This window comes from Dendrobates tinctorius, unplaced genomic scaffold (assembly GCF_039654945.1).
Source record: "Dendrobates tinctorius isolate UK_male_01 unplaced genomic scaffold, ASM3965494v1 ptg000155l, whole genome shotgun sequence".
NCBI lineage: Eukaryota > Metazoa > Chordata > Amphibia > Anura > Dendrobatidae > Dendrobates > Dendrobates tinctorius.
The window spans coordinates 20,124,466-20,141,086 of record NW_027361822.1 but is presented as its reverse complement, the minus strand read 5'-3'; the positions used below and the strand labels follow the sequence as shown (position 1 = coordinate 20,141,086).

General features: G+C 41.9%; 1 protein-coding gene across 3 annotated transcripts; it reads right to left on the bottom strand.

Moving 5' to 3' along the window:
- Positions 1 to 496: 496 nt before the first annotated feature.
- Positions 497 to 16,192, bottom strand: LOC141051097 (gastrula zinc finger protein XlCGF66.1-like). Of its 3 annotated transcripts, none has more exons than XM_073547968.1 (7): positions 16,123 to 16,192; positions 6,608 to 6,758; positions 6,299 to 6,478; positions 6,092 to 6,215; positions 5,911 to 6,008; positions 5,622 to 5,712; positions 497 to 2,119 (listed from the first exon to the last, which is right to left on the bottom strand). In XM_073547968.1, exons 2-7 carry the CDS (start codon positions 6,677 to 6,679, stop codon positions 1,254 to 1,256), a joined length of 1,431 nt encoding a protein of 476 aa, XP_073404069.1. In that variant the 5' UTR covers positions 6,680 to 6,758; positions 16,123 to 16,192; the 3' UTR covers positions 497 to 1,253. The 3 variants fall into 3 exon arrangements, with proteins under 3 accessions (XP_073404069.1, XP_073404068.1, XP_073404072.1); XM_073547967.1 differs by lacking the exon at positions 16,123 to 16,192 and adding an exon at positions 15,435 to 15,527; XM_073547971.1 differs by lacking the exon at positions 16,123 to 16,192 and adding an exon at positions 13,761 to 13,857.
- Positions 16,193 to 16,621: the final 429 nt, after the last annotated feature.

Here is a 16,621-nt window from a genome sequence, read left to right as displayed (position 1 = left end):
GCGCCCGAGCGCACACTAGAAAAAAAGCATGCGCATACAAACGCATACAAACGCATGTTTATGCGCACCCAATGTAAGAATAGGAAAAAAACGCATGCACTTTTTTGCGCGAAAAAAACAGCGCAAAAAAACGCAAGTGTGAAACCAGCCTTACCTATTTCCAAAAAGGATCAACCAAGAAATGTTAGCTGCACATCCAAAAAATAGGATGAACAACTACAGTTTTGTTGTGGCACGTACAGATGTCATAATAAAACAAGTGTGCAAAAATCAGTACTTTCTGACACTCACAATATTTTTTTTTTTCAAATTCTATTTTGTATTTTTTGTTAGATTTCCCCCTTCCTCAAAATGATTGACAAAGAAATGTTAAGTCTATGGCACGCCCAAAAAATAACAGCAGCAATAAGTCGCAGTATTTGGTGTGCTATATGCGTATTTTAAATTAGACTAATAAAGGTGGTGTGCAAAAAAAAATCAGTCTCACGGATTAAAGTCTTTTTTTTTTTAAAGTTTTACTTTGTAGTTTTTTTAACACAATTTCCTCTTTCCCAAAAAGAACCGACCAAGAAATGCTGGGTACACTCCCATAATCAACAGTTGCAACAAGACGCAATACAGGCGTTTCGCGCACCTACATCGAATTAGACTAATTTGATTGGTGTGAAAAAATGTGTACTTTGTCGTCACTTCCTCACAAAGTCTGTATGTCGCAAAGTTAATTTTATTTTTCGTTTATTATTTCAGCAATCTTGATGATTTGCTTTTGTACGTTTGCAGAGATAAATATTTTAACACACAGGATCTGTAGATATTTTTCACTGGTTATTTTCACTCCGTACCTCTATGGATAAGATGTGACAATCTGTCACAAAGAGTCACCAGAAAATGGGTGCTGCTTTACCTGCATTTGCTTTTATGCAGGCTATTAGAGTTATTATAAATTGTTCAAATTCACCAGGTTGAGCAAATTACTATAAATTCAACAAGCATTTGGGAAGCATTGAATCGATTTGCTCATCTCAAGTATCACGTTTTGAACTAGTCTTCCTTCTTTGATTATTTTGACGGTCAACAAGATTTGATTCCCTGGAAAAAAAACATTTCCTGAATTCTAAGCATGAAAATGGCTTGTCTTTTGTGTGACTTCTACGATGGTTAACAAGGTATGATTTTTGGTTAAAATGCTTCCCAAATTCTCTGCATCAGAACGGCTTGTCCCCTTGTGAGTATTTTTTGATGGGCCTCGAGATCTAACTTCTGTTTAAAATATTTCCCATGGAAATGGCTTTTACGCTGTGAGTTTTTTGATGGCCAATAAGATGTGTTTTTTTAGAGAAACGTTTCCCACACTCTAAGCATGAAAATGGCTTCTCTCCTGTGTGTACTTTTTGATGGTCAACAAGAGTTGATTTCTGAGAAAAACATTTCCCACATTCTAAGCAGGAATATGGCTTCTCTCCTGTGTGACATCTCTGATGCTTAGCAAGATGTGAATTCTGGCTGAAACACTTCCCACATTCTGTGCATAAGTATGGCTTCTCCCCTGTGTGAACTCTTTGATGTTTAACAAGACCCGACTTCCGTTTAAAACATTTCTCACATTCTGAACATGAAAATGGCATCTCCCGAGTATGAGATTTTTGATGCTGAAAAAGATTTGATTTCTGAGGAAAACTTTTCCCACATTCTAAGCATGAAAATGGCTTCTCTCCTTTGTGATTCCTCTCATGTCTAATGAGATTCCAGTAACGGTTAAAAATTGTTCCACATATAGAGCATGAATACGGCTTCTCCACCTTGTGAATTCTCTGATGTATAGCAAGTTTTGAAGTAGACGTAAAACATTTCCCACATTCTGAACATGAAAATTTCCTTCCTTCTGTGTGACTTTTCTCAGATCTTTCATTTTCAACATCCCTCCTGTTTTTGTTATTTTTCTCTAAAGAGTCAGAAGATAGGACTTGTTGAACAGGATTAGATGATAGAACTTTGCTGTGAAGGGCTGAAGGCTTATCTGGGATACTGATATGCTCATCACATGCAACTTCTGCCATACTATCATCATCTGCTTTCCAATATGAAGATATTAAATGTCCCTTTGCACTGATACCATTACCTGCCAAAAATAAAAACAGATTTGTCTATTTTTGTATGATATAATCCTTAGTAAGAACTTGATCTTTTATAACTTTTCTATATATTTCCATACAAATTGCATGGCAAGTAGTAAAATTGTGTAGAAAGTTAAAAAAAATGTGACCAACCCAGACTTCTGATAAATCACTGTTTAGTGTCATATGTTAAAATCTAATTATGTAATTAAATCTTAAATCATAGACCACAACTTCACATTTCTTTGAAACAACGACAAATACATGAGTATAATAATTCAAAGCTTAGAATACTGAAGCATTCCATAATGCCCATGTAAATGTATAAAAAAATCTCTGGAGCTTTTGAGGGATAGGAGATTTCTTGGTCATCTTATGGTTGTTTTGAATAAGATAAATATTCCCCATTCTAGTTATAGAAAAGCAATAGGCATATTATCAATATTAACACTTTAAAGAGGACCTTGTCAAATGAAGCAAAGTAGCTCCAAAGCATCACCGAGCCACCATCACGCTTCACGGTAGGCGTTCTGCATATAATTCATTCTTCCTCCTCCAGACATTCCACTGATTCATAGGCTCCAAAAATTTAAATGTTTGTTTCATTGCTCCATAGAACAGAATCCCAAAGCTTTTGCAGCTTACTTGTGTGTTCCTCTTTCTGCCACATCCAGGCAGAGTGGCCAGTGTTCCTTTAACTTTGAACTTATGGATTATGCTTCCAAATATATTCCTAGGAACATTCAATGCCTTTAAGATCTTTTTGTGCAAGGCAAGGATCTCTTCTAACTTTTTGGACCACTCTCTTGACAACCCAACACTATTAATGAACTTGAGATCATTGCCAAGAGGAATGGGCTAAGGCTCCTTATGAACATTGCAAAAAGTTGCTGTCTGGCTAAGCATCATGTTTACAGCAGGTCATAACAGCCAGAGTGGCTCTACTAAGTACTAAAGATACTTGTCGTAAAAGATGGAATAATTGTAAAACTGCAGTAGTCAGTAAAAGTGCTATTATGTTTTGAATTTGGTAAAACCAATCTAAATTGGAGATGAGCTATTTACATTTTTCTGGTTTCATTGATTTAGCTCCACAGCTGCAGCGCCGTACAGCTGATCATTGGGAGCGCTCCAGGTATCTGGGTTCCCGATGCAGCTATTCGGTAAGTGCTATAGCTATTCGGATAAGCTCTTATCCGAAGCTATTCGCTCATCCCTAATTTCAAACAGCAGAAAGTTTCCACATTTTGCTAATAAAGCAAAGTGACAATAGAGTTGAATAATTTAGCTTGCAACTGTAACTTTCAAATGGATGCTTACTGTAGACAACCAAAATGTATCCATTGAAAAAAAAAATGAGATCTGGACCCTGATGTTTGTCAGCAAAACTACTTGAGAGTCAGCAACATCCTCCTTCTTATGAACATATATCCAAATGTCTTGGATATTCTGACAAACTTCAAAACCTAAGATAAAACAAAATGAGCAAATACCCTGTGGTAAGTAATAAATAGCAATAGCGCAGACATATAATATAGGGTACTTAGTTAACATAATTTTGCTTAAAATAAATGTAAAAGCTATTCCACTAAATCAAGGTGACCCTATTTGAGACAGTCCTAACCTCTAGTATTAAAATATTATTTACTTACTGCAGTATTTTTGCTCATTTTGTTTTTATGTTAGATTTTGTCTGTTTAGTGGACAGTGTTAGCATAAAGGAACCCGTTACTAGAGTTGAGCGACTTTGGTTGGATCGGGTTTCATGAAACAAAATTTGTTTCAGATGAAACTGGTCCGACTAGGGCAAAAAAAGTCAGAGTTTCGTCCGAAACCCGACCCCAATGCAAGTCAATGGGGATTAAAAGTCGGCATTGAGTGGATGGATGAATGTCATCCGCTCAATGCCGACTTTTATTTCCCATTGACTTGCATTGGGGTCGGGTTTCGGACGAAACTCCGACTTTTTTTTGCCCTAGTCGGACCAGTTTCATCTGAAAAAAATTTTGTTTCATGAAACCCGATCCGACCAAAGTCGCTCAACTCTACCCATTACATTTAGCGATGCACCAGCGATCCCGACCACGATATGACCCGATCAGGATCGCTGGTGCATCACTAAATGGTCGCTAGTGAGCTGCCAAACAGGCAGATCTCACTAGCGATGCAGCAGCGGTCGGTGGTCGTACTCACCTGTCAGACGCGGCGAGGGTGACCATCTTCCGCCTGCATCCATGGCTCGCTCGTCAGCGCCAGCAGGAAGCCGACGACGAGAAATGGACCAGGCCGATCTTGCGCGATCAACGATAGCCAGCGGGGGAGCCGGTCGGAGGGGAGTGTCACATGTAGCGATATCCCTAGTGATATCGCTGCTGCGTCACAAAATCAGTGACGCTTTAGCGATATCGCTATGTGTAAAGGGCCCTTAAGCCTACATGCTGCATGCATACCAACTTATATTCCAGTTCATCTCTTTAAGGTTTTGATTCAGGTTTTTGCACTCACTGCACACAAGGGTGTGGACTCTCTTTTCTTTGAGCTAGACATTACATTTATATAGTTCCCCATGGCTGAGTGTCCATTAGCCAGGGCCTCGATCCTGCTTGGCCCTTACTCACATTTACATCATTTCACATATGGTAAGGTTTTAATACTAGATGTTAGGACCAACCTGAATATGGTCACCTTGATGTGCTGTGATGGCCTTTATGTTTTTTTTAATCAAAATTATGTTAACTAAGTTCCCTATGTTATTACTTATTTACTGCATGGTATAAGCTCAATTTGTTTTTACCTTACATTTTGTCTTTTTAGTGGCTAGTGTAAACATGTGATCATACATTGTATGCATTCCTAATTATATTCCAGTTCATCTGTTTTGGTTCTTTATTCTAACAAACTTCGACAACAACAGATATTAAAGGCTGTTGGAAAAAAATTGCAAAGGGATTGTCTTAATCTCTTTGAAACTAACTAAACTTTGAGAAACTGTGCAAAAGGACACTGCACTGCTGTAAATTACCCCAACTCCAAAAATAGCGGCGATAACAACTACGTGAGATTCTGATGAAGATGACTTCCGCTAAGTTCCAAGAACTTTGTGTTATTTGTAGTGCTTTTTAGGAGTAACCTGATTGTTTTAGTTACTTTGGTATTCTCTAAGCTCAAACAAATTATATAACAACATGAAAAGGGCTGTTTACTGTTGTATTTTGGGAAACTTCTCATATAACTGATGTTAAAACCTATTTTAACCACTGGAAATAATTAAAAAGAAACCATTCATTTTTATTCACTCTTCTGGCAAATTTCTACTATATTTCTACCTCCTTTTTCATCACCTGTAACAATATCATATTTTAACACATTTATTTAGTATTTTGGCAGAAGGTGAATCTAAAGCTGAAAAACCTGAAACACCACAGAATTCACAAGTAACACAAAATGGTACCAGTCAGTGACTGAGAAGAATCTGTGACTTCTTTACATTTAGTGGTTACTGCTCACCTGGGTAGTCATATGTAGGAATCTCCTCTTTACACCGCTCATCACTCCTCACATATGTCTCTGTAGTATTAATATGGGTCAGATCTTCACCCTGAAACAAATATTGTAAAAGTCACAGACAGATGGAGAAGTCACATCTGTGATCAGCTCTAATCCTGCCATCTCCACCGTTCTCATTACACAAGTATAAAACATATAATACTGGTGGATAAAACAAGACTGAGCACAAGATCTTCACAGCCATCTACACATCATAGAGGAGATCTCATGACACCTTCTCTCCATCTACCTGATGATCCTGAGGAACATTGGGATCTTCTTGTTTACAGTCCTGTGGAAGAAGAGGATGGGGACATCTCTCTGGTGTTGTCCTCTTACTGGAGAGATCTGGAGGAAACACATACAGGGACTGAATTCATTCCTTACATACAGATAATTATAGGCCATGTGTATTTAGTTCTGTCTATTACCTGGTGATGTGAGGGGCTGGGGAACCTCCATCATGACATCCTTGTACAGATTTTTGTGTCCTTCTAAATACTCCCACTCTTCCATGGTGAAATAGACAGTAACATCCTGACACCTTATAGGAACCTGATACATACAATGATACCGTCATCCCCCCAACTCCGTCATAATGTTACTGTATAATATCCCAGCATTCCAAGCAGTGTCACCTCTCCAGTCAGCAGCTCAATCATCTTGTAGGTGAGTTCTAGGATCTTCTGGTCACTGATGTCCTCACGTATCAGTGGGTGAGTTGGAGGCCCTGTTATTAGGCTCAGGGGCCTTTCCCATCCCTCAGACACAGGGTCCTGACAGCGCTCACTAGACGTCTTCTTCACTACTGTGTAATCCTGGTTATGGAGAGAAACTTTAATAAATCTCACTACAGACATTTCCAGAGTCCTCACCTCTCCAGTTCTGTCCATCTATTATTCCCATAGATAAGAATGATGTAATGTGACGTCATCAGAATCTCTCACCTCTCCAGTAAGCCGGAATAGGATCTCCAGGGTCAGGTGCAATATCCTCTCCACTATTTTTTCCTTATCCATCTTTGATGGAAGATGTATCAATCATGAAAATGATCTTATGTAGAAAATCTCCATAGAGAGGATCCAATATGATAGAAGTCTGAATGAGAAGATGATAAAATGCAAAATAATAAAAACAAAAATGTCTTAAGATGAGGAAGCATATGAAGGGTTATAAAACAGCTCCTCAATATTCAGAAAGGAATTTTCATGTTATTAAATTGCTTTAGTTAGATGGAATTTAAAGAAGCAAGTTTACAACTGACTTGCTTTTCCTATCTACTGAGTTCTGATATGACAGCTTTTATCCAACATAGCTTGCCGCTAAGAATATCAGCTACCAAAGCTTTGGCTGAGAATGCACAGTAGCTACACTTCAGGCTGAAGAGTTAACTCCTAAGACCCCAGCCACCTCTCTCCAGTACATTGTTTTCTATACATCAGTGTGCTGTTTAGATCTCTCCTTCTCAGCTCCTGACAAGCTTCTATAAATATTTCAAAAACACCAGTCTCCACCATTGGCAGTTTCAAGAGCAATTTTCACGCCTCCCTCTTTTCTCTCACTATCCGGAGCTGAGGGATTGTCCAAAGGCACTATTAGTGCTACATGTAATTATAGTGGTTACAGTGTACATTTCACAACAAACCACTGACAACTAGTCTGTTTTTAGTTCAACACAAGTTCTAACGCTAAACCGCTGGTGAACAAAACTGTCACTCAAGGAGGAGTTCCCACCTTTGCTAGATAAAAGGGCATGAAAAAGACTGGAAAACTTTATCCTTTTATTGACAGAGCATATAATATCTTCACATGAACGCTACAGCTAATCACTCGCCACAGAGGTATTATCAACATGTATGCCAAATGAATAAAAGGACAACCACCAGTGCCGCACTTCACCTACAATGACCACGTATGGAAGAGCTGCAAACCGGCAACTGACATCTGTATTAGCGTAAAAATGATGGCGGATCCAGGTTTTGTGTGATCTACTTACAATACACCCACTTTAGGGCCTCATTGATTTCATAGAATCATAGAATCGTAGAGTTGGAAGGGACCTCCTGGGCCATCTGGTCCAACCCCCTGCTCAAAGCAGGATTCGCTAAATCATCCCAGTCAGATGTCTGTCCAGCCTCTGTTTGAAGACTTCCATTGAAGGAGAACTCACCACTTCTCGTGGCAGCCTGTTCCACTCATTGATCACTCTAACTGTCAAAAAGTTTTTTCTAATATCTAATCTGTGTCTCCTCCCATTCAGTTTCATCCCATTGCTTCTAGTCTTTCCTTGTGCAAATGAGAATAAAGTTGATCCTTCTACAATGTGACAGCCCTTTGTCAGCTTGTTTTACGTAAGAGAAAAGTGCACCAAGTTATTTGGACAGCGTTTCATCCAAGTTTGGTCCAAGAGTCATTAGATTTTCTTGTTCATAAAAAAAATATTCTCTATTTTTTTCCTAACTAGTAGTCCATGAAAATCAGGCCACACTCATATGAGATGCAAGTTCTGTCTGATATTTTCAAGGACCCATAGACTTACATTGTCAATTTTCATCTGACACTCGGTTCAAAATCGGACATGTCTCTGCGAGGTCCACGGAAAATCCCAAACATGTGAATGACCCATTCACAATTGTAGGAACGAGTGCTATCCTTGAAAAACAGATAGCGCTTCCAAATGACATCTTATATACATTATATACACAATATCTAGAGTTATTTTCCATGTGTTTTCGAATTTACTGATATATTGAACTATACATTTATTTCTTTCAATTTAGCTTTTAACCCTTTAAACCTCGGAGGTATTATCAGTTTTTCATTTTCATTTTTCGCTCCCCTTCTTCCCAGAGTCATAACTTTTTTATTTTTCCATCAATATGGCCGTGAGAGGGCTTGTTTTTTACAGGACAAGTGCGACACCATTGGTTTTACCATGTTGTGTACTGGAAAGTGGGAAAAAAAATTCCAAGTGCGGTGAAATTGAAAAAAAACTGCAATCCCACACTTGTTTTTTTGTTTGGCTTTTTTTACTAGGCTCACTAAATGCCAAAACTGACCTGCCATTATGATTCTCCAGGTCATTACGAGTTCATAGACACCAAACATGTCTAGGTTCTTTTTTATCTAAGTGGTAAAAAAAAATTCCAAACTTTGTTAAAAAAAAAAATTGTGCCATTTTCCAATACCCGTAGCGTCTCCATTTTTTGTGATCTTGGGTTGAGTGAGGACTTATTTTTTGCGTGCCGAGCTGACACTTATCATTTTGGTGCAGATACGATCTTTTGACAGCCCGTTAATGTTGCGGCGACCAAAAAAAATGTAATTCTGGCATTTTGACTTTTTCTCGCTGCGCCGTTTACCGATCATGTTAGTCCTTTTTTCATTGATAGATCGGGCGATTCTGAATGCGGGGCAATACCAAATATGTGTATGTTTGATTTTTTTTATTATTGTTTTATTTTGAATGGGACAAAAAGGGGGGGTGATTTGAACTTTCATATTTTTTTTAATATTTTTTTAAAAAATTTTTTTTCACTTTTGGCATGCTTCAATAGTCTGCATGGGACACTATAAGCTGCCATAACCCGATCGGCTCTGCTACTTGATGCGATGATCAGATTGCCTATATGTAGCTGAATTACTCACTTGCTATGAGTGCCGACCATCGGGCGGCGCTCACTTCAAGCCGCAGTTACAACCATAGAGGTCTCCAGGGGACAACCTCTGGTTCTCATACCAACCCACCGGTGACTCGCGAACACGTGACGGGGTCACTGGTGGGCGGATTTCTGGCGCGATTGCCAGAGGCGCTTGTTAAATGTTGCTGTCAGTGTTTAACAGTGGCATTTAAAGGGTTAATAGCCATGGGTGGATCGTGATTCCACCCACGGATGTTCCGGGCATATGTCAGCTGTTCAAAACAGCTGCTATGTGCCAGGAAAGATGTGAGTTCACCACTGGAGCCCACATCAAAGGGAGGGAGTCCGACATCGGCGTACTATTAAGCCCGATGTCAGAAATGGGTTAAGTACAATAAAGTATGAGCTTATTTTTTTAAAACAATTGATTAAGTACAATATGGCACGTTTTTATGCAACATAGTGAAAGATTAAAAGTAATACATAGGAATAAAAAGTGGATTGATTGTATGTATAATTGAGGAAGGTAGAGCTCCACAAGAGTGTGCATTCTCTGGGAACCAGCTGTTACAGCATAGTGGATGGGATTTCTAAAAATCCCATGTCCACTATGTGTGCACAGACGCCTGCAGATAACCCACGGAGACTGACATTCGGCATGTCTCTCCAGACCGCAGCATGGCAATTTCGTCGTCACTAGAGTAATCTGATGTATTGGATGCAGTAAATGCGCAAGGTTCAGTGAACACATGCAGATTTACCTGCGTTCAATAGAAAGCAGTGCTTTGGATGCAGTAAACATGCGCTGCATCCAAAGTGCTGATAATTTCAGATCATCTGCACCTGGCCAAAGTATTAGGGTATGTGCACACGTTGCAGAAAATTTCTGCACAAAAACCTGAATCCCTTCCCAGAAACCGCACCTATTTTTCCGCGGCGGTTTTTGCGCGGTTTTGATGCGTTTTTGATGCGTTTTTTACCGTAGCGGTTTCTAAAAGCATGGGAGAAGCCTAAACCACGGAAAAAAAACGCAAAATTAATGTGCATGCTGCGGTTTTTACCGCGATGCGGTTTTTTCGCGGTAAAAAACGCATCAATGTGCACACAAAGTGCAAAATGCATAGAAATGACTGTGCAGCTTATTTTTAGCGGTTTTATAGTGGCTTTATAGTGAAAACCGCGGTAAAAACTGCTAAAAAAACGCTGTGTGTGAACACAGCCTTAAATATGAGGATTTGATACACGGCCGATTTTGCAAGTTTTCCCACCTACAAAGTATGGAGAGGTCTGAAATTGTTATCGTAAGTACACTTCAACTGTGAGAGACAGAATCTAAAAAAGATCCAGAAAAAAAACCAAACAGAACTTAATATTTAGTACAGAAGACTTTGTTTGCAATTACCGAGGTCAGACGTTTCCTGTAGTTCTTGACCAAGTTTGCACACACTGCAGCAGGGATTTTGGCCCAGTCCACCATACAGATCTTCTCAAGATTTTCTATTGTGTTCAGGGTTGGAGACTGGCTAGGCCACTCAGGGAACTTGAAATGCTTATGGAGCCACTCCTTAGTTGCCCTGGCTGTGTATTTTGGGTCATTATCATGCTGGAAAACCTTCCTCGACCCATCTTCAATGCTCTTACTGAGAAGGTTGTTGGCCAAAATCTTGCAATATATGACCTCATCCATCCTCCCTTCAAAACGGTACAGTCATCCTGTCCCCTTTTCAGAAAAGCACCCCCAGAGTATGATGCTTCCCCCACCATGCTTCACGGTTTGGACGTTGGCATTAATACCAAAAAGTTCTATTTTGGTCTCATCTGACCACATGACCTTCTTCCATGATTCCTCTGAATCATCCAGATGGTTATTGGCAAGCTTCAAATGGGTCTGGACATGTGCTGGGGTGAGCAGGGGGACCTTGCGTGCCCTGCAGGATTCAAATCCATGATGGCGTAGTGTGTTCCTAACGGTAATGTTTAAGACTGTGGTCCCAGCTCTCTTCAGGTCATTGATCAGTTTCTCCCATGTATTTCTGGGCTGATTCCTGACCTTTCTCAGAATCCTCCTTACCCCATGAGGCGAGATAGGAGGGCTTCTTAATGAAAAACTAACAGGTCTGTGAGAACCAGAATTATAGCTGGTTGGAAGGTGATCAAAAACTTATTTCATGCAATAAAATGCAATTTAATTATTTAAACATCATACAATGTGATTTTCTGTTTTTTAATTTTTTACACACAGGTGAAGTGTACCTACGATAAAAATTACAGATCTCCCATTCTTTGTACGTGGGAAAATGTGAAAAATCGGCAGTGTATCAAATACTTATTTTTCCCACTGTATATCTATGTAGATACGGTGACATGGGTAACTGTGAACAATGACTACACAATAAATTAAGGCACAATCGGAACATGATAATACCAGTAAACAGGATACCTACACGTTAAATAGATATACTGTATATACACCGTCCTCTATAATTTAACAGTTGAAGTACTTTTTATCAGTAATAATTAGCTCTAATGTCCCAATCCAATGGGCATCACTCTTCCTACTGGGCCCGTCACCATTATCTTTTCTCTAGGAGGCTCAAATTGTCACACAGGCCCTAACAGTCAAAGATACTACCGGCTAGGCTGAAAGTCCCAGATTGGCGAGTTACTTGGAATACTTATCACACTAGCCGCCTTTGTTCCCTGACATGCGGCCCTGGCTCAGCCTCTGTACCGTATGTCTACACTGGAAGTAACGGCTCACACAAATGCTGGATATGACAAGGTAAATGGAAAAGTGAACTTTTTTCCTTTGGCTAGGTGCCAAAGTGGGGTTGATTGCCCCCCGGTGGCCATTAGAATTATTACACGTGGTGTCGTTCATTCTAAGTTGCCCCGGTGGTGGTGAGTGGTATCGCACCTTAGTTTTAGGTTTAATGTGCACTTAATTACAAATCAGGTGTTAGGCTCTATAAAGGGGAGCCAGGGGTGTTCAATCACTGTTGGTGATATTGTGTGTCATTTTGCAAGTAAGCCTGGGGGAGGAAGGAGCTGAACATGAGTCCTGCGCAGCCCAGCCAGAGGGGACGAGTGGCAGCTAGGTGGTCTGCAAGAAGGGCTGGCATGGCGTGGTGGAATCACAGTTTATGGTGTTGGCAGGAAGTGCTTGCATGGCTTGGTCGAGTGACGACTATGGAGAGAGTTGCACTCAGCATGTGGGACTTGGTTGCTGAGAGCTGAACTCAAGCATGCTGGACGTTTGGGCAGGAGCTGAACTCATCTTTGGGACTCTGTTACTGGACAGCTGCAATTGGTGGTGGACTCTGCTCCAAGGCCGCACTATGGTGAAGGATCCAGTTATGGTGATGGATCCGGGTGGAGGACAAGATGCACGCAGGTGGTGGGCTCTGTTGCTAGGAGCGTACGCAACAGAGCAAAGCTAAGTGGTGTTTCCCCTGTTTTGTCATCTTTCCTCATGTGTGTTTTAGTGCAGTGGTGGGATTAGTTTCCGCACCGACCAATTCCCTGGTGAGGGTTTAGGTCAGGGCGAGCTAGGGTTTTTAGGTTCCTGTTGCGCGCCTGGTGCGGAACCGGCATAGGGAACGTTAGGAGTGCAGGGACACGGGCTCAGGGGAGCTCAGGAGGTCTCCACTTCCCTATTCCCTATCGCAGGGCCCACCATTGTTAATGTTTCCCAGGTTTCCCTTATTGTTTAAATTCGCCTTACTGGAGGCGGGGTTTCCAAACTTGTATATACGTGTAATGTAAATTCGCCAGTTGGAGGCGGTGTATCCAGTTGCACGTGTTTATTATTTAAATTCGCCCCACTGGAGGCGGTGTATCCAGGGTCACGTGTGTCATATGGGTTCGCCTTGCGGTACTCGCTGCGTCCAGACACGCGTGACCGTGACAGTCTCTCTCTGTGGCCCTGGTCATCCCTCGGGCCTGGCTCGGCTCCCAAATGAACCAAAATGACAGCTATGATTCTAGGACAGTTCAGGACTTGAACTCTAGCACCACATATTGGATTTAGCAATCCTAAAAGTCAATAATCGATCCTTTAATGAGCCATTGTATTCCACAGCGCTTCATTGTCACTGTGAGGTTCTCAATCTAAATTCATTGATTGTTGGAGCTGGAAGGGACCTCAAGGGTCATCATGTTCAACCCCCTGCTCAATGCAGGATTCACTAAACCATCTCAGACAGATGTCTGTCCAGCCTCTATTTGAAGACTTCCATTGGAGAACTCACCACCTTTTGTGGCAGCCTGTTCCACTCATTGATCATCCCATTCAGTTTCATTCCATTGCTTCTCCTGTTTCCATGTGTAAGTTAGATTAAGTATGACCCCTCTAATCTGTGACAATCCTTCAGATATTTATAGACAGCTCTTAGCCTTCTATTATGGAAGCTAAATCCTCAAACCGGTCATCATAGGACATACTTTGCAGTCCGCTTACCATGCTGGTAGCTCTTCTCTGAACTTCTTCCAATTTTTCAATGTCTTATTTAAAATGTGGTGCGCCAGAACTGCACACAGAATTCCAGATGAGGCCTAACCAAGGAGTAGAGGAGGATAATTACTTCACATGATCTAGACTATGTTTTTCTTAATACATCCTAGAACTGTGTTTGCTTTTTGCTGCTGCATAATATTGTTGACTCGTGCAGTCTGTCATCTATTAGTATACCCAAGTCTTTTTCACACATGCTGTTGCTTAATTCTATTCCTCCCATTCTGTAGATATAATTTTTGTTTTTCTTGCCCAGATGTAGAATCTTGTATTCCTCCCTGTTAAACACCATTCTCTTAGTCCTTGTCCATTGTTCAAACTTAGCTAGATCCTTCTGAATCCTTTCTCTGTCTTCTCTAATGTTAGCTATCCCTCCTTTCTTTGCATCTAATGCAAATTTCATCAGTTTACCTTCAGTTCCGTTATCTATATCATTTCTAAAAATGTTGAACAACACTGGGGCCAGGACGGAACCTTGTGATATCCCACTTGAAACACTCTTCCAATTGAATGCGTAACCATTTATTACCACTCTTTGGAGTACGATCACTGAGCCAGTTATGAATCCACCTCACTGTAGCCTTGGCAATCCCATACTTGGCCATTTTTTCACTAAGGATAGTATGAGATACGTTATGAAATGCTGTGCTGAAGTCGAGATATAGTATATCTACCGCATTTCCGTGATCCATCCAGTCAGTGATTCTATCATAGAAGGAAATTAGATTAGTCTGGCATGACTTGTTTGCTACAAACCCATGCTGGCTCTGGTTAATTACTGTATTCTTATCCACTTACTTACATACATGCTGTTTAATAATTTGTTCCAAGATCTTTCCTGGAATAGAAGTAAGGCTCACTGGCCTGTAATTTCCTAGCTCCGTCTTCTTTCCTTTTTTGAAGATAGGGATAACATTTGCCCTTCTCCAATTTTCTGGGACTTCTCCTGTTCTCCAGGATTTTTCAAAGATTCTGGCTAGTCATTCTGCAATTTCCTCTGCTAACTCTTTCAGTATGTCTTTGAAGTGTGGGAGGAAACCAGAGAACCTAGAGGAAACCCATGCAAACACAAGGGAGAGCATACAAACTCCTTGCAGATGTTGTGCTTGATGGGAATTTAACGCGGAACCCCTACACTGCAAAGCAACAATGCTAACCACTGAGCCACCATGCTGCTCTTAGGATAAGAAGCAAAACCAGACAATCTCTTTGTAGACATGTTTTGTGGTGTTGGTGCCTCTGACATACGATCTAAGGGGGAACATTTCTCCTTGTGGAGAATGGTGAGCAGGCGTAAGGAGACTTATAGGCCATGCAATGCTAATCTGGACATTCAAATATGCAAATAGAGGCAAGCTTGTTGTCAACAGTGAAGACTGACTGTAACGGCTCTCACGCTCAACGCAGCCTATAGGAATTTAGTAGCGCAGGAGATTCTCAATCTCTACCCCAGGGAGAAAGCGTTATCTGTCCTTAAACCAGAGCACCCTCCCCTGTATACATGAGCCCACCCAGCGCTCTATTACTGGACGTATATACATGGCAGAGGGCGCTATCTCCGGGAATGGAGGGGTTACTGCCCCCTGTGCAGCCCAGTAATGGGGAATCCCCAGCACCTACCTCCACCTGCAGGGGGCGCTATCTCCGGGAATGGAGGGGTTACTGCCCCCTGTGCAGCCCAGTAATGGGGAATCTCCAACACCTACCTCCACCTGCAGGGGGCGCCATCTCCGGGAATGGAGGGGTTACTGCCCCCTGTGCAGCCCAGTAATGGGGAATGTCCAGCACCTACCTCCACCTGCAGGGGGCGCTATCTCCGGGAATGGAGGGGTTACTGCCCCCTGTGCAGCCCAGTAATGGGGAATCCCCAGCACCTACCTCCACCTGCAGGGGGCGCTATCTCCGGGAATGGAGGGGTTACTGCCCCCTGTGCAGCCCAGTAATGGGGAATCTCCAACACCTACCTCCACCTGCAGGGGGCGCCATCTCCGGGAATGGAGGGGTTACTGCCCCCTGTGCAGCCCAGTAATGGGGAATGTCCAGCACCTACCTCCACCTGCAGGGGGCGCTATCTCCGGGAATGGAGGGGTTACTGCCCCCTGTGCAGCATAGTAATGGGGAATCTCCAGCACCTACCTCCACCTGCAGGGGGCGCTATCTCCGGGAATGGAGGGGTTACTGCCCCCTGCTCTTCCCAGTAATGGGGAATCTCCAGCACCTACCTCCACCTGCAGGGGGCGCTATCTCCGGGAATGGAGGGGTTACTGCCCCCTGTGCAGCCCAGTAATGGGGAATCTCCAGCACCTACCTCCACCTGCAGAGCCGCACACCACATATATGGCTGCTCTGTGCGCACAGGACCTGGGATGAGGTCACAGGAGGGGAGGAGTCAGGGGTCACATGATCAGGGGCCTCAGTGTATGCAGGACTCTGCTGTGCTGGTTGTCATGGTGCTGGGATTACATGAAGAGACAGAAGGATTTCCACAACCCCCCCTTTACCATAGGAAAAATTGCTCATAATGCTGGAAAAATTGATAATTTTTGGATCACTGCTTACGACGAAGCTATTGCTATTTTCATATACACCACATGTGTATATAACACCAGGTGGATCATTTTTGGAGTGTTTTTTTTAAATTGTAAGACGCTTAAAAATCACGCCAGTTCAATGTGTTATTAAACAGGTTGTTGTTTACCACCGACTACCAGCTGTTTAGCCGTAGCCATATATGCTGAGGTAACTTTGATTCCTACAAGTCATTAGTGTAATATTCACCTATTTTTAGGGCACGAAGAGGCTTTTTG